This window comes from Pristis pectinata, chromosome 2 (assembly GCF_009764475.1).
Source record: "Pristis pectinata isolate sPriPec2 chromosome 2, sPriPec2.1.pri, whole genome shotgun sequence".
Taxonomy (NCBI): Eukaryota; Metazoa; Chordata; class Chondrichthyes; order Rhinopristiformes; family Pristidae; genus Pristis; species Pristis pectinata.
Window position 1 is genome coordinate 40,070,097 of NC_067406.1, and position 24,658 is coordinate 40,094,754.

Consider the following 24,658-nt stretch of genomic DNA (forward strand, 5'->3'; position numbering starts at 1 on the left):
GTGGAAGGGTGGGTTAGCAAGTTTGCAGATGACACAAAGATCGGTGGTGTTGTGGATAGTGTGGAGGGCTGTAGAAGCTTGCAGAGGGATATTGATAGGATGCAGAGCTGGGCTGACAAGTGGCAGATGGAGTTCAATCCAGTGTGAGGTGGTACACTTTGGAAGGACAAACTCCAAGGCAGAGTACAAGGTAAATGGCAGGATTCTGGACAGTGTAGAGGAGCAGAGGGATCTGGGGGTTCATATCCACAGATCACTGAAAGTTTCCTCACAGGTGGATAGGGTAGTTAAGAAAGCTTATGGGATGTTAGCTTTCATAAGTCGAGGGATCGAGTTTAAGAGCCGCAAAGTAATGATGCAGCTTTACAAAACTCTGGTTAGGCCACACTTGGAGTACTGTGTCCAGTTCTGGTCGCCTCATTATAGGAATGATGTGGAGGCATTGGAAAGGGTGCAGAGGAGATTTACCAGGATGCTGCCTGGATGGGAGAGATTAAAGGAGCTAGGGCTGTTCTCATTGGAGAGAAGGAGGATGAGGGGAGACATGATAGAGGTATACAAGATAGTGAGAGGAATAGATAGAGTGGACAGCCAGCGCCTCTTTCCCAGGGTGCCAATGCTCAAAACAAGAGGGCATGGCTTTAAGGTATTGGGTGGGAAGTTCAAGGGTGATGTCAGAGGGAGGTTTTTCACCCAGCGAGTGGTTGGTGCATGGAATGCACTGCCTGGGGTGGTGGTGGAGGCTGATACATTGGACAAGTTCAAGAGATTGTTAGATAAACATATGGAGGAATTTAAGTTAGAGGGATATGTGGGAGGAAGGGGTTAGATAGTCATAGGTGTGGTTTGGAGGGCGGCACAACATGGTGGGCCAAAGGGCCTGTATTGTGCCGTATTGTTCTTTGGTTCTAAGGCTTTTCCACAGAGACCACCTCTTGTTAAAACATCATTTTTACTGAATGATATTAAATTTATTTCACCGCCCTATCAAGCCAATACCTCTCATCCACCATTTTGAAGCCCACCATATTGAACCAATAGACTGAAAGAGATACTGTGGCTAATTTTAACTGCTAGAGTTTCCTGTGGAAAATCACAACCTGTCTATGAGGAGGCTATAGGAATGAGGCAATTCTATCATATAGGTGGGACTGGGGGATGAATGGTTGGCAGGGAGTGGTTCCCTCTTCACTGTAGGTAATGATCCAAGGCAAACATTTTGTGTGGGTATGGTGAGCTTTCTATTGGGTCTTTCGGGAAGGAATGGAGGCAAGTCCTGAACAAGGAAAGGCTAAATTTTCCCGAGGTGTTCAGAAGAGCATTCCTACATACGGAGGAAAGTGAAAAATCTTAACCCCTCTGGGCCTTTTCATACCCAAAAGTGAAATGCTGGAAATCTAAAATAAAAATAGAAAATGCTGGAAATACTCAGCAGGTCAGGCAGTATTTGTGAAGAGAGATAAAGAATTAATGCCTTGGGTCAATGAACTTTCATCAGTTCTAATGAAAGGGTACCAATTTGAAATGTAAAATAAAAACTGAAAAAGTTGGAGATGGATCAGTGAGTCAGGCAGCATCTGTGGAGATGGAAAACAGAGTTAATGTTTCAGGTTGATGACCTTGCATCAGAACTTGAAATGTTATCTTTTTCTTTTGTACCAAATTTCTGCAGCCTGGCAGAAAGCCATAGCAGGTTTCCCTACTCAAATCTGAGTTAAAATACTGTCAATATCCATTTGCTGTCAGTTAAGACCCCAGCTTCAGGCCCTGCTTAGAAGAGTAAGTTGATATTGGACAGAGTAAGATCTAGATAACTTTCTGATGGAATATTTTAACTGCCCACTGGCCCAATTTTGCCAGGTTGGAAGAGTTATTATCGTCTTCTTTGATTGAGTGATGGAACACACGGTTACTAGCACTGTATGTAACTATTATTCATTCTTAGCTTGCTTTGTGTGAAGTTCCCTGTATCTTCCACTGTTAATTAAAAGCAATGAATCAGACGGGGATACTGAAGCAAATTGTAAAAGAAAAAATGTTCCAGTGCCTCTGTGCCAAGAATTATAATAAATTGCTTTAAAACACTAATGTTGTCTGAGAATTATTTTAAATACTTCTCAGCACAAGTTTCATATATTACCGTGATCTCCTCTTTATGAAGTATTGCTAATTATTTTTTCCATCTACTGCACAAGATTGAGATTTTCCAGCCTGGATAAACTATCACTGTAGATTTTTTACATTCTGTGTTTGAATATTTCAATTTAGATTGCACATTAACCTATTTTAAAGTCCAGCTGGAATATTGTTAAGTGCTGCAACTGTGCATAGTTCTTCGGTGCTCTCATAACTATAAAAGCTGCCATTACTTCACTGGGGCTAGTTTAATCTACCTGCACCATTTTCAAGTATTTGAAGCAGTCAAAGATTAATCACAGATTTTAATACCAATCCATTTAGTACTTAATCTTAGTTATTCTGAACAGGAATACTCCCAATAAAAGATTGTGGCAATTTACATTATGAAGACAAGATTAGAGGAGTCAAATGTGAGTAGTCCCTTTTTAATTTCTGATCACCAGATATGGAGATATTGATAACAGTTTGGAGAAGACTTTGCACAAACCTTGATTTCATTTTTGTAAGTCTAATTAAATGGAGAAGAATCAGAAACCAATGGTACAACTAATCATTATAAAATAATTACTACTTTTTAAGTGTTATCCTGTCTTATGGAGCTGCTTCAGTTTTTGACCTGGAAGAAATATGTTTGAGAAATGGCATTCACAATGCAGTACAAGGATTTTGGAAGCTACTGGAACTTAAGGAAGTATATTTTAAGAACAGGTTGGCTTGTATTCCCTTAAGGATAGAAGACAGAGTGGGGATCTGCTAAGACATTTAAAATATCTAAAGGATTAAATATTTATTAAATATCTTCTTATGGGGCAAGCTAGAATAAGGGGGCATAATCTAAAATATGGATAGGTCATTAAGGAACAGATATGGAAGGTTTTTGTTTTACACAAAGAACAGTAGGAATTTGTAACTCATATCCAAAAGTCCATGGAAGCTAGGAAATTAGAACTTTCAAGACAGAAAACAGGAGATTTTTATAGTCTAGAGCATTACGAGGTATGGGCCAAACAGGAGAACGTAAAATTGAGGATTTGATCAGGCATGACCTAATTGAATAATGGAAAAGATCTGAGAGGTTGAATGGCCTACTATTTTTCCTAATGTTTCTGTTCATTGGCCATCAAGATAAATGTACAATTTAGGTGTTAAGCTCCTTATAAAAAGTGTTTAATAAATTCTTGATGAAATGTCATGTGACACTGATTGTATTAGAGTGCAAATGCAAAACAAATTCACATGGTATATACATTTACAAATACACTTCACACATGAATGTCATTAGGTTTCATCATTGCAGCTTTCTTTTGAGATGCACTGCAAATTTGAAAGACAAGGCCATATGGTATATGGAGGAAGATGAAGCTTTTTGTCAGAGTAAATAAAATGTGTTGCAAAATGTGATAGGATCCAAACTTAACCAAATTTGATCTGTAAAGATTTTCAGATTAATAAATCTTCATTTTTCTTCCTTTAGGCTTACTCCTGAGGATGCTAACTTCTTGTGGAAGTTAGGTTCCATGGATTATAGTATGCTCTGCACACAATTATTATATGACTACACAGTGGCTGAATCCTAAACTGAAAATTCATGCAAGGCAGACCAATCAGAATCTCCAGCAGCCCAGTAGTGATTGAGGATTCAAATACTGCACATCCACCACCTTTCACAAAGGCTGAGGACAATTACATCAATAAGTCAGGAGAGTTTAATTAACTCAACAGAAAACTTATTGCAATGGTCTCACTCCATGGTGATCAGTGAAAATTCTGCTGAATTTTCCCAAATCTTGTGTAGTGATACTGATGGCATTTGTGGCTCCCTGCTGTATTTTGAGGGCAGATCAGTTCATCAGAATCAGTCCTTGAACATTCGTGTGCAATATTGTTCAGTACTCTTCAATAGCAGCACTGTGATGCAATTAACCACTGGGGCTACAAGGAAAAGAAGAGTGATATATGGGGTATCACAAGCACTTCACAAACAAATAATTATTTTTTTGAATGCTTTGATGTAGTGTAGGAAAACAATAACATGCTCTTCATATTGAATACAGACAATTGAGGCTGTTTGCACCATAACAACAGCACAGTCATAGCCCTATTCTTTTTTCATCTACATCCATGTTCTGACATCATTAGCTAGCAAACAGAGGGAGTAGTTTTAACTGATGCTTCCCTTTTTCTGGTTCAGAGATTCACAAGCCAATTATTGCCTTTACACAGATCAGATAATTTAGAATTTATATTGGGAATTTTATGATTGGTTTATTGGAAATGTTCTACAATTTCTAACTTTCATTGTTCTGTATATTTTATGGTGCATATCATAAAATAAGTATTCTTGATGGTATATGAATACTCAAAAACTTTCATGTAACTATGCAGAGAGAACTGTTCCTATTTGAGAGTAGATGCTCCTTGTAGAAGTGAAACAGCTTGTTTGTTTTAAAAAGATGTAATTAAGTTGGCATTAATGGACTGGATAGAACTGCCTCCATGCTACATAAAAAAAATTCTCCAATGGACAAAAACAGGATGATAATAACAATCCTATCTGTGTCTTAAAGGGACACAATCTTCTTTAAAACAATTTAGAAATTGTGCTGTTATGGCGATGAACCAGTGTCATTTGTCACCTGAATAACAATGTTTTTGTGCAACGTTTTTCACCATGGTTCAAGTAATCTCACCAGAGGGAAGAAAAATCTTTTATTGATGAATTGTTCCTTTAAGGCATTAAAGGGCTTTGTTAAATGGCCTTCCACTTGCCTATCAATAAAAAAAAGTGGAGTAGCAGACTTTTTAATTCCTGAGAATGAAGCAGTGGATTTTGAGTTATTTTTGACAGTAGTGACAGGAACTCCTAAATACACTTAGTCTGACATAATTTCTGGCAGTCTTTACTGTGTAGAATCCAAAGAGCCTGGCTAAGAGGAAATAACTAAAGTGAGACAGTAATGTGTTTAAAATCTGATTTTTAAACATACCTCTAATGATAAAAGGGAAACATTCTCCCAGTCAAGAAAAACTGTACAATAACGACAGAATCTAAGGACACCAATTCTGCTGTTCCAGACTTTTAAATATAACTGCCCCTCCCCCCCAAACAAACCATTAGGGAAAATAAGCATGTAACTGCTCGTAACACGAAGAATAATGGGTGGCTCAAGCACTGAATAATTAGTCATGTTTTCACACTTCATTAAGTGAGGTTTATGCAGGTGCATGAAATAGTATAATGTTCAGTTTTCATAGCCTTACATAAAGACTGTTTGTGAATCTCAATGAATGTAGGTTTACAGCTGGTTCTGCACAAAGTTCCCAGTGTAAGTTTGGTCTACCATAGAGTCCAGACTGGAAATCAAAACATAGATGTTTATAGTGTTAAAAGGGGATTGCATGGAAAATGCTGTCCATGTAAAGTAGTATTTTGAGAGTGAGATAGCACTTGCCTCCAGCTTGGTGTATGTCTCCCACAGAGTTGCTGTGGGGCTTCTCAAGGTAGATTGCACTGCTACATTAATAGAGCAGCTGAACTGTGTTAGTTGATATTAGATACCAATTTGCAGTTTTCTCACTTAAGCCTAGTATTCGCTTAACATCCATATAACATTTCTGTTGCAGCTTACTAAGATTTGGTCTCCTTGGAAGCAACCAGTTTCAGCAAAATACTTTTTTCAATGATGGAAATTGCTTTATTTGTTCCTAAGGAATAAGAAGGAGAGACGTACGTTCTGCCTGAGTCCTGCAGTAAGACTGTCAATACCTACTCGGGTTTCTGCTTTAGTACCCCCACACTTGATACCTTTACCATCCAGGTAGCAGGGTAACTAGCACATGGAAACAGCACCACCTTCAAGTTTCCTTCAAGTCGCATACCATCCTAGAAATATATTGCCAATCCTTCCTTGTCACTGGGCCAAAATCCTGGAAATCCCTACCTAATTAAATTCTGAGTATGGCCTCACCACAAGGACTACAATGGTTTAAGAAGTCAGCTCAGCACTGTTTCTAATGAAGGGTAGTTAGGAATGGGCAATGAATGTTGCCTTGCCCGTAGTGCTCACACACTGTGAATGCATAATAAAATAATATTGAGAGATGTTGAAATAGAAATTTTTATTTTGCAGAAATATCAATGAATTAAATCTGATCTGCCCTTTTATAAAGGTGGAGGTTTAAATGTTTCCTCACAGCTTGTAAGAGTTGGTGCTCCATTCTTTTTGTGCTAATTTAACAAAAATCTTCTAGTTGTTTCTGAAACTTTTAGAACCCTCATATCCTGGATCAAAACCTGTTACAACAATGCAAGCTCTGATTTTTTTTTTAACTTGTTATCCAGTATCCAGCCTTTCCCCATATTTTCAACTTTGTGTTTCTTTGCCAGGAATGCATTCCTCAGATCTGGGCTGACTCTGATCTATTCCTTTCGGACTCCATCCCAATCTGGATACTACCGTATTATTAACTTTTGTTGGCTTCTGATGCTTTGTGGTAAAGCTAACTTCATTATTCCCTCAACAGGTCCTTTGAATTTATGGGTGTGAACAACTATCAGCACTCCCCACCTCTTTTGGACCCCTGGATCACATAACAATGTCTTATGGTTGTCTCACTATACCTCCATTTTCTGGCAGTGTGGCACTGCTAACTGTTCCCTCTGACATCGAGATTCACCTACCCTCTACTTCTGCCTCTAAATGTGGATATTAGTTGGTGCCCCAGGGAAAGCTTGTTCCACCTTATCTAGAAGGCAACATTTTTCACAGCAGCATTTCCAGCCTTAACTTCAGACTCTCTGGTATTATCTTCTCCCTGTTTGTAATGAAGAAACATCTATTTTAATTTTTACTATGGCTGTGTACCTATATTTCCTCCGTAAGACATGGGAGCAGAATTAGGCCATTCATGTGCACATTTTGGCTGTTGCCACAGGCCAATGTCAATGCTATTTTCTTCTTGCCTTTCCACTTCTCTCCCTCCTGTCCTTCAGCTATGCTCTCCAACCCTCTGTGATCCTTTTCCTTTTTCTCCCGGGGCGGCGGGGGTGGGGGGGGGGGGGGGTTGTTGCAGGAAGTGGGTGGTGGGTATGGAAATGTAGAGGGTAAATTACCAAACCAAAAGCCTGGTGTGTAAATTTGCAGAATTGAGTTTAATTCCCACCATGGCAACTGAGGAATTTAATCTGGAATTAAAATTCTAGTATCAGAAACACTCAATATAAAACCATCAGATTGAACCAGATGGATTTTTCTGTCATTCATGTTCTTCAAGGAAGGAATATTGCAATCCTTATTTATGTGTGATTCCAGACCCACTAATGGTGGACTCATAACTGCCAACAGAGTGGCCTAACAAATCACTGGGTTCCCAGGACAATGAGGGATGGAAGGTCAATGCCAGTGTTGTCATAGTGGTCCCCTTATCCCAAGGCAATGCCCCCTATTTCTAGACTCTCCTACAAAGGGAACATCCTCAAACTGTTAAGCCCGCTCAGAATCTTTTGTGCCTCCCTGAGATCACTTCTCATTCTTCTAAAGTCCAAAGGGTTTAGCCCCGTTCTCAACCTTCTTTGCATAAGGCAACCTGCTTCGTCTCAGGAAACAATCTAGTAAATTACTACTACACTGTCTCTAAGGCATGAATAAGGAGACCAGAACTTCCTCTGTATTTCATCCACTGGCAATGGAGACCAAAATTCCATCTGTCTGCTGTATCTGCCTGTAATTTTTTTGTGCTTCTTGCATAAAAACACTCAGAGCTTTCTAAACGCAAACAATTTAATATAATCTCACGCTATTTAGAACATAGAACAGTACAGCACAGTATGGGCCCTTGAGCCCATGATGTTGTGCCGACCTATATAAATCTATTCCACAATCAATATGGAAATTTGGCATGCCCCCATTGACCCTCACCAATTTTTATCAATGCATCATAGAAAGCATCCTATCCGGATGCATCACGGCTTGATACGGCAACTGCTCTGCCCAGGACCGCAAGAAACTGCAGAGAGTTGTGGACACAGTCCAGCGTATCACTGAAACCAGCCTCCCCTCCTTGGACTCTGTCTTTGCCTCTCGCTGCCTTGGTGAAGCAGCCAGCATAATCAAAGACCCCACCCACCCGGGTCATCCTCTCTTCTCTCCTCTTCCATCAGGTAGAAGATACAGGAGCCTGAGGGCATGTACCACCAGGCTTAAGGACAGCTTCTATCCCACTGTGATAAGACTATTGAACGGTTCCCTTGTACGATGAGATGGACTCTGACCTCCCGATCTACCTTGTGACCTTGGACCTTATTGTCTACCCGCACTGCACTTTCTCTGTAGCTCTGACACTTTGTTCTGTTATTGTTTTTACCTGTACTACCTCAATGCACTCTGTACTAACTCAATGTAACTGCACTGTGTAATGAATTGACCTGTACGATCAGTATGCAAGACAAGTTTTTCACTGTACCTCGGTACAAGTGACAATAATAAACCAATACCAATCTAACCCTTCCCTCCGACACAGCCCATAACCCTCAATTATTCTTACATCCGTGCACCTAAGAGTCTTTTAAGTGTCCTCATTGTATCAGCCTCTACCACCACCCCCAGCAGTGCGTTCCAGGTACTCACCACTCTCTGTGTAAAAATCCTACCTCTGACATCTCCCCTAAACTTCACTCAACTTAAACGGATGTCCTCTGGTATTGGCCTGGGAAAAAGGTGCTGGCTGTCTCTCTATCCTTGCCTCTCATAATTTTGTACACCTCTATCAAGTTGCCTCTCATCCTCCGTCGCTCCAAAGAGAAAAATCCTAGCTTGCTCAACCTTTCCTCATAACACATGCTCTCTAATCCAGGGACCATCCTGATAAATCTCCTCTGCACCTTCTCTAGAGCTTCCACATCCTTCCTATAATGAGGCAACCAGAACTGAACACAGTACTCTAACTGTGGTCTAACCAGAGTTTTATAGAGCTGCAACATTACCTCACGGCTCTTGAACTCAGTCCCCCGACTAATGAAGGCCAGCGCATCATACGCCTTCTTAACCACTCTGTTTCTCCACATTGCTAAGAATCCTGCCATTAACCTTGTACTCTGCCTTCAAGTTCGATCTTCCAAAGTGTATCACTTCACACTTTTCCGGATTGAACTCCATCTGCCACTTTCCCACCCAACTCTGCATCCTATCTATATCTGGTTGTAACCTACAACAACCTTCTACACTATCCACAACACCTCCAACCTTTGTGTCACCTGCAAACTTACGAACCTACCCCTCCACTTCCTCATCCAAGACATTTATAAAAATCACAAAGAGCAGGGGTCCCAGAACAGATCCCTGCAGAACACCACTAGTCACCACTAGGTATTTATATTTAAATAATACTGTTGGAGTGTTCAATACTGACATTCAAATTGCTACCAAGGTGCTATATAAATGGACAATGTGTAGCTGAAGATATTTCATTTAAGTCGTTTTGGTCACTTTGACATGAAATGATTATGTAGTTTTGTGCAGTCGGTCCAACCAGGACATCTGTGTGGTAAGATTTTAATTGGTCATGCAAATTTGAATTCAGGCATAAAAAACTTAGTGGAACCTACCAGCATGTGAAGTTCCAGATGGAAACAGAACTTTGCAAGATCTGTTCTGTGATACACAGTGAAAGTTCTGTACACAGAAGTTATCTCACACTGTAATAGAAGTGTTTCAACCACATAGGGGATTCTTGCATGTCCAGTCAGTTATGCTTTTTATAATGTAGTAGTGAAATAGATAATTTGTAAAATACTATATCTTACATTCTATTGTTTAATGCAGGTTTCAGAACAGGAAATGGATGAAGTTATTTCACGTTCAACTCATCGGGAGAGCATAAGCAAAGATGGACAATCGTCACACACCCCAGGTATCAACAACTATTTCTAGCATTTGAACTTCCTCTTTTTCTCAAATTTATGTCCTGTTATGAAATACTTACTTAAACATTTTAGGAAGATGAGAGAAGAAATACATCTATTTTCTGACTTCTGAGCTGAGATTCTCACTGCAACTGCTGCTTGGTAGTATCCTGAAAATTATGTGAAAAAGAAATTATAGTCTCATTTTCACTTCAGCATCCGGGCCAGAGCTACTAGAATGTACAACAGTCTTTTCCCCCAGGCTGTCAGGCTCCTGAATACCCTGGAGGAAGTTTCAGACAAATGCTGCGTCAAAAGCCCTGGTTTGCACAACGGCGTATAAGAACTTTGGCTACTGCTGAACCTGTTTGTACATTAAGTGCAACACACTGAGTTCTGCATTTTCTTCATCCAACTAGGTTTTGCACTAACCCTGCACTAATTTTGTATTCTGTATATACCATTTCTTGCATTTTTTGTACTTGCAAATTTTTTTTGTCTGCGTTTATTGTATGTCCTCTGTTCTATGTATGTCCTCTGTTGTGAGAGTCTGGAGGGAAACGACATTTCGTTCCACCATGTGTCTTTATAGCATATGGGTAAATGACAATAAAGTATAACTTGACTTGACTTGAAAACTCATGCTGTAAGAGGTCTGAAGCTAACAGCTGTATGATATTCAGTAGAGTCCCATTTGGGAGAACAATGTCGTTTACCTGGTGTCACTGATATGGGCCAAGTGGAATGTATAAAATTATTTTTGAGGAATCAGGAAGAGCAAGAATGCTGCTGCTGTCCTAGCTTTCTCCTTGCTGATAGTTATCCAGCTTCTAGATCACCAATATTGCCCACTTAACATTCCACAGTCTGCTAGTGCTAAAGTCATCCCATTTGCACCATCAGGTAGACAGCTAACACCCTCTGCTAATCAGTTATAGTGCAGTAATGTAAAGATCTCTTTCCTGTGAGGTCCCAGTGTACCTCAGTCCCAACTACTGCTCCAAGTGTGAGATGTTTCTGTTTCCAGTCTCACTTTCCAATACATTCCAGCCTTTCAAATAAAAGCAAATGATTTGCCATTATAACTGTAGGCCTACATTGACTACAAACTGGATTAAGAATCCCAAAACTCATTTTACACTTCAAATTTAGAACCAGCAAACAAAAATTAATTTAATCTCAAAACCCTACACGCCATTCTGCACCCCATTCCATTTTCATTCCCATCCTTGGTGATCTACATTGGTTTCTCATCTTCTAAACCTCAAATTTATTACCCTTGTGTTAAAATCCCATTCCCGACCTTGCTTGTCATTCTAACAGAAGCTTCTTGCAGTTCTAAATCTACGTCAAACATGTGAATTCTCCCCTTCTACTGTCATCTGCACCCATCTCCCTACCATTAGTGCCATACTTTCAGATAGCTAGACCTCAACTCTGAAGTTCCTCCCTAATGAAGATCAACCCTGTGCAGATTTTCTAAAATGGAAGATGTTATTACCATTATATCAATGAGGGTTTTATCTTTTTAGTGTCAGTGGTAAAATACTTTTATCTTTATCAGCTTATCTTGTTTCAGCAAATCTGAGGCATTACGTTGATGGTAGGTCATTATTTTGTGTAGGCTGCAAAGGGACTGTGGTAAAGAAGAAAAAAGGAAATTTCATGTTTCTGTAGTTCCAAAACATATTCTGAGGCATCCAAAGAACAATAGAGGCATTGGATTACTCTGTTGTAATTGCAGTGCTGTATGTGATTAAACACTTCAGCCAATTAAGGTAAAGTTCCGCATACAGCAAGTGACTGAGTTGAAAGGCTATTGGTTCTAATGGTATTGGTCAACCATCATGTGTTTTAGAATGCAAGTTGCCCACAATATTAGAAATTTAAGGATATTTCAGGTTTCTGCATAGTTTCTAATATAACATTTGACAAAATTTATCATTACATATGGTCAGTAGTCCAGTTTATAGATTTCAATGTGACCAATTAACATTTTAATGAATGTGAGTTTTCAGAAGGAAGAAAGTTGCTTAGTGTCGCAGAGTAAATAAATTTCCTCTTCTCAATTTACTGTATTCAGGACCAGGTTAGTCCTGAACTAAGGCCAATATGTGGAGTTGTTACTTTGAGTATTACTGAACATGGTTTCGTAAATCTGACATATTTAGAGAAAAATCTTTGACTTGCAGCTGTAACAATTGAAAATTTGCAATGTTTTTTTTTTGCCTTTGCCCCCTGAGCTGTTCTTTCTATCCTAAAATTTTCCAAATGGATTTTTTGGCTTTGACTCACTTAATCATATAAACCATTCATCAGATAATTAAGTAAAGGAATAGACTTAAAACGCTATTTCATGAACCTTGAGTGAGTTTCAGTATAATTCTTGCATCCACATACATTCCTGCCTTACTGATGCTCAGTAGAAGAAGCTCTTGTTCCCCACAATTATTAGGAGTGAGGGCTAATGATTGTTTCTGTGTTGGACTCACAGCTGCAAACTTTGGTAGTGGACAAAGTCCAGGGATAATGAAGTGTGGCATTTAGTACCAAAGTGGGTGGGTGTGAGGAGAGGTAGGGTGTTGCTGTCAGTAAGCAAGAATGGAACTGGGACTGGGTGAGGAAAGGAAGCTGGAAATTAGGTAAGTGATTCAGAGGAACATGGGGCTGCATTTGAAATACTGCAGGCCTAGAAGGGTCAATGGTCTTGGCCAATTGGGAGTTGGTACAGACTCTGGAGAGTGCTGGGGGCTTGGTGCTGTGACATGGAATGGGAATGTTGGGGGTACACAGAGGATAATAGATAAATATTAGCCCTCACATTAATGTAGTTTGAGGCTGGCAATAAGGTTGTCCTGTTGTACAAGATATTTATAGAGGATACATCTGTAGAGTTTGTTAAAATGTACTTTTCCTACAGGGTTATCATCAAAGAGTCCATCACCAAGTGTAAGATCCAAGCAGGCTGATGGATCTTCTCTCAGTTGGACAATGAAACGTTTTCTGGAACCCACAAGCCGTGTAAGCAGTATTATATTTAATAGTTTGATGGGGACAAAACGAGGTGGTAAATATATTAATGTATTTTCCTTCTGCTAGACTGGAGATTTGCAAAATCTCTTCACCATTTGTATTTAATTTGAAAATGTTATTAATTTTCTTGCAGAGTTATAGTTTTTCAGTTCTGACAAAGGGTCTTCAAACTTAAATGTTAACCGTTTCTCTTTCCAGCACTGTGCATTCTCAGCACTGTCTGCTTTTGTTGTAGTTTTGCACATCTTTAGTGTATTAGCCAGATGGAGATATTCACAGCTTCTCTCAATGGTGTGTGAAGAATAAATGAATATTACAGCTAACACCATGAATAAGAAGTCTAATTCAGAATCAGAAATGTAAAGCAACTCGAGGAATTCAGTAGTTGAGAAAATCGTAACAGCCAAACCATTTGCATTTTTGAATTTGGGGTAATAAGTAAATTACAAATAGTTTTGCATAGATTATAGTCAAAAAGTAGTTGTTCCAGTTCATTTCAAATAGAATTTATTTTCGCACTAAGCTCGAAGTGATTTTCAAACATCAACAGCTTTATGTTGATGGATGAAAATAAAGAGATATTCACTCTGTGATTAAAAATGCCCACAACATCTTTGTGCACCTTGTCATTTTTTAAATTCATACGCCCTTTGTTTTGGATTTGATGTTTTTGTTTTCTGGTCGCTAGGTTCACTTGGAGACTATCAGTATTGCCCTTGAGTCCTCCAGTTATACAGTCAGAGTTTGAAGTTGAAATTTGACCTCAGTCATTTGCACTAAGTGGAGCAATGAGTACAAGTTGTACTCTGCTTCTGAAAATTAGATCCACTGAAGGCAAACTTTTGGCTCCTTATCTTCTGAGACTTCCATCCTTCTCATCACTCTTTTCATGCAGTTAAAAGTCTAGGTTTTGTGTGGAATAAAACAAATGCATAGAGCTTGTTAGTGTAAACCCAGTTGTAAGCACTGGGTTTGGATGTAAGCTATGGAAAACTGAGAAGTATCACTGGTCTCTGTCACATCTATATTGAATTTACTAACTTCAGCTGAGCACAGGAATGTTGCTGCAGATGACCTGGAGAGTTGAAAAATAATCTGAAGAGACCTTCATTCTCAAGGCTATCAACATGTGCCCACTGAAAACTCATGCATTAAATAGCTACTATCACTTATTACTCAGCCTCAGATGAAAAATGTCCCTTTGACAAAATATCACAGCGGGAAACCAACACAAGTTAATGACTTCAGGGAAAATGTACTGTAGATACTAGAAAAAAAGAAACAAGTTGAGTACAAAGGAAAGTAGGCATCAGATCATTGAAACACAAACATGGAGTATTATGATACAGTTCTTCAGACCTTGGTCCTAAATTTGGTTTTCATAAAATTTACATTGAATCAACTATCAGTTAATGCCAAAAATAATGATGTGGGTAAGGCTTCTCTCCACCTTTCCAGGTAGTAAAAAAAAATTCACTTTAATCATTACTGTTTGATGGCTTTTCAAGATAAAATGCAGTAAATATTATTATCACCCATAGTGATTTATATGTTGCTATAAACATGGTATGTCTTATTGGATCCTTATAAATACTTTTGAATAAAAATGGGCACCATAATTCAAGAATGTTTAACTATAGTTAATAAGAATCTTGTAATAAGATTTTATGACTAAAATTGTAAATAAGATTTTAATAAGATTTTAGTAAATCATTTTTTACAAATGACCACACATTAGATACCCATTTTACTCCTATGATACTTCATTCAGGTTACATTAGCCTTTAAATATTAAAATTATACAAGAAGAAAGAGAGTGGGCCCTGGTGATCTAATGTATTCTTCTTTCACTTCTCGATGTCTGCATCAGTTTAAAGGTAAAACTGATGTTAAACCCAACCAACCACAGCCAGTTCAAACTGGACTTGACCCAAATTCTTTTAATTTTTCCATACACGGGCCTGAACCAACCATCACCACAACAATCTCAAACATATTTTGTTCTGTTTGTTTACCAAATACTGATCAAAAACCATGGGCACCTGCAGTTTATCCTGACCTGGATAAAGTACTGAGACTGAATTGAGTCCAAATCGTTTATCAGAATAATTACCTGACACATGCAGACAGGTCCCATCAGGCTCGGGTAGCCAGGCTCTGCCTGGAAGCTCCGTTTAAATTGCATCTGAATGGACAGGATGAAAGCCTTTTCTCCCTGCTGCTGGCAAACAAAAACCTATATGAAATGACAACTTTAAGTGGCTATGTAACCATAGTATATACACTGGCTATGTCTAAAAGAAATGAATAGTCTTATTCAGCATACAAAAGAATATGGTTCAGTCTAGCAAGGTGGAAGACTGCTACAATTGAAGTTAAAGCACATTGCTTAAACATAGAAGAAGAGCTTCTGTTCATATGTGGTTTTGTGTTGTTACATAATTTAGGCATGCTAGGACAATGTGCCCAAAGTGTTGCATTCCCCAACATTAATTTTGTGTTGATAAAGTAATATTAATCTCTGCCTTTAGACACAGACACCATTGCCTAAAATAGTAAATAGTATAAGTGCTGTGGGATGATTGGAGGATAGTTAAATGCAAATTCTATGATTAGACACATAAAATCAATCCTAGTCACTTCAGTCATGAGGTTAATGGGCTTAATTGACATGTGAACTTCCAATTACCGCTGTGTGGCTGGTTATCACAATAATTGCTGTGGAAGTTTTGCATGCCTCAGGAACTTCTGACAGTGAAAAGTGAAGTAGGGGAAGGTGAGAGCTGCTGGCTGAAGCATATAACTGACTTTTATACTATTCCTTTGGGGCTGGAGAAACAATAGTGCACCTCCACACTCCTCAAGGAAGTCTTCAGCCTCCCTTCTGGCTCAATTAAAGACCATCCCCTTCCTCATCCCAGTGCTCCATTCTCTTGCTGCCTTCAGACTGCCAGAGACTGTTCCCAAGGAGTTCCAGCTAAAGCTTCCTGCTGCAGATTTACCTGCCCAGCAGCCACGTGTCAATCAGCCAGGCTGCTGAATGGAAATCAAGAAAAAACAATCAGATCTTCACATTTGGCAGAACCTGAGCATTCCCCACTTGTTCAATGCTATCCAGCTCCACTGCAGACTGCTATGACTTAGCGGTACCAATGAGTTCACTGAATTAAGCAGGGAAGTTCACGTTTGATGGACTTGTACAATCCCAGAAAAGACAGAGAATAAGATACTCCAAGCAAGTACCTGGGCCCACCTACAAAAGTGCAATAATTACCAGAAGAAGTTTGTTGTCCATAGAATTACAGATGGTCTGAACCCACCCAAACACCTAAAGAACTGAAGCATAACAATAGGTGTTGTGGGGATCTTTTGATCTCTTTTGTCCTTTTTGTTATTTTGGTAATCCCTCTGTGCTTAAGGGGGTCAACAAATTCATGTTTCATTCAAAGATTTTCCTGATAGAGGCAATACAACCCTTTCTTAATAACAGCAAATTGGCTTAAGATCAGAAACCAAAGGTACACTAAACAGCACCATAAAACATTGATACAATGTTTCAGTTAGGATTAATGCAATATACCCACTTATTAACACAGTGGTATCAGCACTAATAAAAAAACATTTCTTTATGGTCAGACATAATTACAGATCAAATTACACAGTCCTATAAAGGAGTTTTATATGACTACATTGAATATATAGGAGTGCTGGTTTAGTGGTCCAACAACACCCAGTTCCCAAGCTCAGGATAAAGGCAAAGGCAGTCATGATCCATTACTTGGGTTGCTGTCCCTATAGTCGCTATCCAGATATTTCCTGGGAACGCCAGATTAGTGTAATTGGGCTAATATATGCAACATTTAAGTTTGAAGGCTCTCAACCTTCCCACCCCACTTCATAACAAAAATGGCAAATTGTACGGGGATGTGTGCAGTAAGAGAGACCAATATAGAAGTTGTGGAGGTGAATTTTATCTGCCATATCTCTTGAAATTCCCTGAACTGATCCCTCCAGTTTGGTTTCTACCTTTGTCATAGTTTCTGTCTGACTTAGACTGTGGCAGGCGCTATGTCTTCACCATCCTGCAGCACTTGGCTAAGTGAACCAGTTCACCTTTCTCCAAAGTCCACCTCAGAGGTTGTGTTTTCGGTGTACCATCATTCCTTTGCACCATTTGCATCAATCCTATCTTTGGAATTCCTTTCCTTAGTCCCCTCCAAGTTTTCAAAACCTCCTCAAAATTTAAATTTGTGATGGCTTCGCTGAATCTTCCTCTTCCTGGCACTCTCTGCCTTCCTTCCATATCATATATTTCTTTAGGCTTTTTCATTACATATCTTAGAATATTAATTTACATTAATGTTGCTGTGTTAATTAGAATCTCCCAGATTTGATGACTGTACATAATGAGCATTTCCATTTTTCCCACATCAAAGTATTTCCCTTTGTAGGTCTGTATTCTGAACCTGCTTCTCCCATTTACATATCCTCTCAACCAATCTTCTATTTCTGCAAGATAAGTGTTTCACCGTACCTCGGTACAAGTGATAATAATAAACCAATACCAATACGCTTTTGTCATTTCATCTCTCCTGCTTTCCACTCTGATAGATTTACCTTTTATTCTCTCCTTCCCTTCCACCTTTCACTGTACCTTGAACCCTATATATTACTCAACTTTTCTCAGTTCTGATGAAAAATCAACAACCTGAAATGTTAACTCACTTTTTCTCTCTCCACTGATGCTGATTGATTTGCTGAGTATTCAAAGCATCTTTTGATTTTATTTCAAATTTCCAACATCCACAGTACTTCAGTACTCTATGTCAATATTAAATTGTTTTGTTACACCAAGGATAAGATCAAGAGTGCCAGGTGGAAAGGGCAGGTTAAAGATGGTAGCTGACTTGAATATAGTGCAAACATTGTGCCATGCTAAGTTCAGAATGTGTGGTAGAACTAAATGGTAGGGTTGAAAGAGGAAGCGGGTCTCTATGTAGGAGAGTGGGGAGCTAGATAAGTTGCAGTACCTCTATGGACAATTCCTTGTTTTGAACATCTGCTATTGTGAATCTAGGAAGGAGGAGATGAATAGATACAGGAGACCTCTGTGTTACGGCTGCTCCAGTTACAGAAATTCGCCCTTATAGAATTCACATATCACTACCCAAAAATTTGAGATACAGAATAAAATTCACTCTCACTGAAATTATGAGGAGGAAAAAAGTAAATATTTTCTCTGGAAAATCATGATACAGACCATTTTCTAGGAATGCAAAGACACCCCCCCCCCACCCCACCATAACATAAGGGTCACCAATACTGGCTGTCTGATGGTTTACTTGGTCTTGAAAGTTCCTTTCTTTTTGTTTCTTATTAAAAATCAACCTTTCTCACACTTATACACATTTAAAGGAAGTAGATTGAAAATGAGTACCATTGTGATAATTTTAAGAAAAGGAAAGAAACACATTTGTTTAATATACTGTCTTGAGTGATGCCATGGAAAGTTCTCCTGAGACTTTAAATCACAGCTGAGTAGCAAATTCCCATTGACTAGGCAAGGAAAACCAGATCAGGTTGCCATGGAAAATGTAATAGCTCTGATGTTCAGTGCAGTTTAATCGTCTGCTGGTGTAGTTGGCAACTGCTATGGAACTACATTTCAGAAGAGATGAGGACAAAATTTGGAACAGTAAAAGTAAACAAATTCACTGTTTGGTCCTTGTTCATCCTGTTTCATGAATACCTAGTATTTTGGAGTTCTGTCACTACTGTTAATGAATACTTCTGCATGTCTTATTTAATAAATAAATGAGCTTGAGAAGAGAAAATATACTTAACTCTGAAACTTCTTAAATGTCTGACTTCTCATTTTATAATTGGCTAGGTGTTCCAACATGCTGGCACAGACACAATGGGACAAGTAGCCACAACTCCCATAATGTATAATACTAAAAAAAAGATTAAATCAGATCCAAAATGCAACTGAGATTTGGCACTCTAATTTGGCATATCAATACCACTAAACAAACTTCTTGGATTCAGGCAAGTTGCTTTTTTGGAAACTTCTCTGTGGTTTCATTTCATAGCATTTAAAGACAAAAGACACTGTAGGTTTTTTTTTCCTCAGTAAAAGTTTTGATAATATAAAATACTTACAGATCCTACGTCACACCTTCATGATTAATGTCAGACTCAAGTTACTGCAGTGCTGATTGGATAAGCTGAAACATGACAAGAAGAGGGTAGTGTGAATTATGAACACAGACCTGTAGGGCTGAACAGCCTGTTTCTGTAATGTGGAATTCTATGTAGTTCTATTCTCTTTCAGCAGGGTTCCCTGAGTTCAGAAACAGAACTTTCCCAATACTTTTCCCATGATACACCTGGACAGTCTTCGTTCTCGGAAGCGATGGCAACAGTTTTTGATGAAGAACTACTGAGGCAAAAAAGCATAAACAACTCCTTGGATGATGGTATTGGCCCTTCAGGTTTGATTTATTCTAACTTAATGATACCACAATGGAAACAGATAGTGTGGATCCAGCTTTAAAATTATAGACTGTAGTCACTACCTATCTCGTGAGCATGAAATAACCATTGGAGATATTAATGGATAAAGGCTCAGATAGCATTCCTACATCTGTTGTTTTAATGGAGCTACTGTCCTGTTAACAGTAGACATATTAATATTTCTATTAAAACAAAGAGCGTCTCACAAGTGTGCCAACATAATAAGTGGTACTTCCTAGGTTATGAATGGATTAATGGAACTGTAGCAGAAAGTTATTGTTTTACCCCTGCTTCCTGCTAAAACAATAAAACAAAAAAAAGCTGGAAAAACACAGAATTCTATCAACAGCCTCATTAATGGTGAACAAGGGTAGATCTTGAAATTGTTGTGTGAGATCCTTGAATATGAAACTTCAATAATCTGAAATTTCTCTGCTATTAATATTAGCACCCTTAAAATTAGTGTATTTCATCTTATTTAAAATGTTAACAGTGACATAGTGTTGCTGCATTTGGTGCAGCTGTCTCACAGCTCCAGCAACCTGGAGTCAATTTTAATCAACGGTGCTGTATGTATGGAATTTCCACATTGTCACTGCGACCTCGTGGGTATCCCCTGGGTGCCCCTGGTTCCTCCCATACCCCAAAGACAAGCAGGTTGTTAGCTTAATTGGCCTTGGTAAATTACCCTTAGCATGGTGGGAAAGTCAAGGGGGTGTCAATGGATATGTGTGAAAGGATAAGTTACAGGGAAATGAATGGGAGAATGGGACTGCTGGGAATCCTCTAGAAGATTTTGATGAGGTGATTGTCCTCTTTCTTTATAATTATGAAATATGAAATGAATACAAAATCAAAAATTTTTTATTTCATGGTCAGCACAGACATTGTGGGCCAAAGGGCCTGTTACTGTTATGTTCTATGATATTACTTTGTGTGTCAAAGGTTTTCTTTTCATTTCTCCTGTTGAAATGGGACTGATAGGATTTCTCTTCAGGGAGCCAGCATAGATTTGATGGGCCAAATGGCCTCTGTGCCATAAGAGTTCTAGGATTCGTATGGGTAAGATTGCCAAATCATGTTCCTAATTTCACATTTTCCTTTAGAGAGCTGAAAAGCTGTGAGGATGTAGTCTGTGGAACAGAAAAGAACTTAAGAGAAAGGAGGAGGTAGAAAGTTGACACTTGAATTGATTTATGTAAAAAAAAATTGTATATGGTTCATGATCACGATGCCGTTATTGAAGATGTGAGAAAGAGCAAGAAAACAGGGATAAAGCTGATGGGGAAAGTTTTCCTGATTTATGTCCCCAGAGAATACCTATTTCCCAAACACAGATATCATGAAAAAGATAGTGTTCTAATGTTGTCCTAAGTTTTGTATGACTTCTTGACAAGGACAGAGCAGGGTCGGCATCTGCAAAGAGTCAGATTGCTAATATAAGTAAAGCAGTTTCCTGTCAATACAGCCCTGGAGGTACACAGAAAGTTGGAGTTTAGCCATGGACTTCCTCAAACTTGAGTGGCTGAGGAGGGTTGACCATTTTCTTTATTTGTATTCAGTTTATGAGAAAAACTTGTGGATATTTTTCGATGAAAATAACGGACAAATTACAAATATATTTCCAGTGCTGAAAGAAATTGCCGTATCTAACTCAGCTGAGGCCTCTGCCACTCTCAGCAGTGGGAAGGCTGCTGCACCTCACAGCAAACACGTGGAAGTTGCTCATCAGTCCAGCCTGACTGGGAGTCCCAAATCAATCCGCAGCCCTCTTCTGCGACAAAGGAGGGTCATTTGCTATGATGACATCAGTGACGAGGAGGACTTTGTAAAAGCTGAGGAAAATGTTCACCTGAAACAGTCACAAAGGGACACAGCACAGAAGATACCCAAAGAAGATTCAGATATCATCATAGCCACTTCTTCTGTTGAGGTTGATGATGAAAGCCAAGATGGTGAATTACAGAGGAACATCAGCAGTGAAGGTGCCAGGTCAATCTATGGCAGCTCACTGGAGTCCGAGGACAGCTCAATGGAGCAGATGGTCGACTCGCCCTTCATGCCGCTTAAGTTCTTTGAATCTTCCAGCTCCACTGACACTAACCACAGCAACCTTGGTGTGAAAGAGGGTCAGCTGGAGCCCAAGCGTTCACCCAAACTTGAACACAAAGCTGTCACCAGAGTAAAGAGCATGATGAGCATTGAGTGCCCACCCAATCTCCCACGGCAGAAGACTGAGGAGCATCATTCACACTCCAGCAAGCCTGTTGCAAGACCACTGCCCCACAGCAAAAGGACTGAATCTGCAGATGCCTCAGGACTTTACCAAACAGAAACCATACATCTCTTGCGCAAAGAGTCAGAATCATTCGGATTGGATTTGGAAATTAAAGCTTCTCCGCTGAGGATTCTGATAACCAGTTTACAACCAGGTGGAGTTGCTGAGAGAGTAAGTGCTAAAGTTCATCTCTTTGAGTCATTAATTATTGTTTAACTAATCCTTACCTCAGGATTCAAAATTTTATGTTTGTTACTACAAAAAGGAAGTTTCACGTGGCCAGTAAATCCGACAGAGCCCACGCCTGTTCAAAATCTTAGCCTACCATTAGTGTATTTGAGTAACCCCAATAATGACCTACTTTGAACTTCATGACATTGGGATTCTTGAGGAAGTCATCTGATCTCATACGTCAATTTAATACCTAGACTTTGGCCCCTTGGGTAATGAGCAATTCCAGTAACTCTATGATAATTGTGATGTTACTTTTGCTAGGAATCTAAGGGGAAGCTAGGTCCTGGAGATGAAGTTGTCTTGATTAATAGCATGCCAGTCTGCAACATGTCTTACCAAGAGACCTGCAGCTTTATGAACGACCTCCCACCCTCCATTACACTGGAAGTACGGAAACCAGTATCTGGTAAGTTCAGGTTTTCCACCATAGAATGAGTTTGCGATTGCGATTTACTTTAACATATAGGGATATGACTTAATGAAGAAGTGAATACAAACAAATCAAAATGCACAAAAGAAGGATGTTTTGCACTTCCGTGCAGCATTTGCTCAGTTTTGTGATTGCATCTTGAATACAGGCAGTAGTTTTACCTAACAGTTTTTCTGTTTGGCAGATTATTGCGAACAATGTCCCTCCTGGAGAAGAAAAATGTGTTACTTTTTTAATATACATCTTATGATCTTTGTAAGGCCTTTACTGGTCAGAAGTAGGAAATAGGCAAACCAATGGTAAAGAAATATACCAAAACACCTCAATTTTCTGCTGCAATTACACATTCCTGCTCATCTTTGTATAACAGCCTGTTTACGAAGCTAATGCCATAATGCCAGCTAATGACGTGTTTACCTCCTTAAATCCAGGAAGTCAATGGATGACTCCAGCATTCTAGCCTGTTTATGGCATAGTTAATATTTGGCTAAAAGTATTGTATTGTTAAAAGTTTTCTGATAAATTTAAGAATATCAACTAATTCTGGAATTACCAGCCTCTCAAGTGAATATAGAATGAGATTGTCATGATAAAAATTGCATTCTGTGTTCTCTCCCTCTCTCTCTCTTTCCCCTTCCTGCCATCCTACTCCTGCCTGCTAAGTTTCAAGAAAGGTCTGGTCTTCTAATGCATGAATTTCCTCTGACCTCAGACCAGCAACACAGATGTTGATAAGAACATAAAAACTGAAGCAGGAGTGGGCCACTCAGCTACTAGCATCTATTCTGCCATTCAATAAAATCGCAGCACATCCTTCATCTCAGACCCAGTTTCCTATATTCACCCCACACCTCCAGATCTGCTTATTAACTAAGAATCTAGTCATTTCTGTCTTGAATGAACTCAGTGACATGAACCTCTTTACCCACTTCTCACTCCTCTGTTGTGCAGAGATTTCCAAAGAGTCACCACCCTCTGAATGTAGAAACTTCTCATCATCACTGCCCAGCATGGCTGGCACCTTTATTTTGAGACTGTGACCTTTTATTCTAAGCACCCCAGCCCAGGGAATCATGATCCCCGCATCTACCCTATCAAGCCCATTAAGAATTTTGTACCTTTCAGTAAGATTACCTCTAAATGTTGTAAACGCTATAGGCACGCCTTACTTAATCTCTCCACATACAATCAACCTGCCATTTCCAGAAAGTAATCTGGTGAACCTTTGCTCCACCTTAAGTACATCTTTACTTAAGTAGGGAGACCTAACAGCACAGTATTCCAGCTACAGTGTCACCAGGGCTCTATATAAGATATCTTTATTAGTCACATGTACATCGAAATACACAGTGAAATATAACTGGAGTAGGACAGCTTTACTATTGTGCTCAAATACTCTAGCAGTAGAGGCCATCATACCATTTTCCTTCCCAACTGCTTGTTGAAGGCATGTGCCAATTTCAAGTGATTCATGTACCAGGACACCCAGGTCCCTCCAAAGGCCATCACCTTTCAATCTCTCACCACTTAAAGAATACTCCATCTTTCCATTTTTTTTTAACTGAAGTGAATGCCCTCATATTATTCCAAGTTATATTTAATCTACCATGTCCTTGCCTCTCATTACCTTGTCTCTACCCTTTAAGCCTCTCAATATCCTTGTTATACCCACACTGCCCTGCAGTTTTGCATCATCAACAGACCTCTGCAAATGCACCCTATTTTATCAGTGTTATTGATGCAAAATATACACTATATTAGAGATAAAGAGTAATATTCTCTGAAAATCATAAAGCTGCAGATGCTGGAAATCTAAAACAAAAACAGGAGTGCTGGAAACACTCAGCAGGCCAGGCAGCATCTGTGTGAAGACAATGTTCATTTATTTGGCTGGATGCTGCTCATGTGGCAATTGGTGTTGACCTGAAACATCAACTCTGTTACTGTCCCCATAGATGCTGCTTGATCTGCAGAGTGATTCTAGTATCGGCAGTTTTTTGTTCTAATGTGTGTCTGGTTATATGTATCCTGAGATGGGAAGGAGGCATAGGGTTGTGTTAGGTCTGAGCTTGGTGTGGCTTGTTCACCTCTCGCCATACACTGAATCCACTAATGTGCCAGAATTTCT

At 39.2% G+C, this 24,658-nt stretch overlaps 1 protein-coding gene across 1 annotated transcript in view; it reads left to right on the forward strand.

Annotated features, from left to right (window-relative positions):
• Positions 1-24,658, forward strand: part of pdzd2 (PDZ domain containing 2) — a 120,107-nt gene that overhangs the window by 58,613 nt on the left and 36,836 nt on the right. The window contains exons 13-17 of the mRNA XM_052034328.1: positions 9,960-10,047; positions 12,960-13,060; positions 19,407-19,566; positions 21,217-22,037; positions 22,362-22,506. Of these exons, the coding sequence (XP_051890288.1) occupies positions 9,960-10,047; positions 12,960-13,060; positions 19,407-19,566; positions 21,217-22,037; positions 22,362-22,506 (1,315 nt within the window). The remainder of the gene's footprint in view (positions 1-9,959; positions 10,048-12,959; positions 13,061-19,406; positions 19,567-21,216; positions 22,038-22,361; positions 22,507-24,658) is intronic.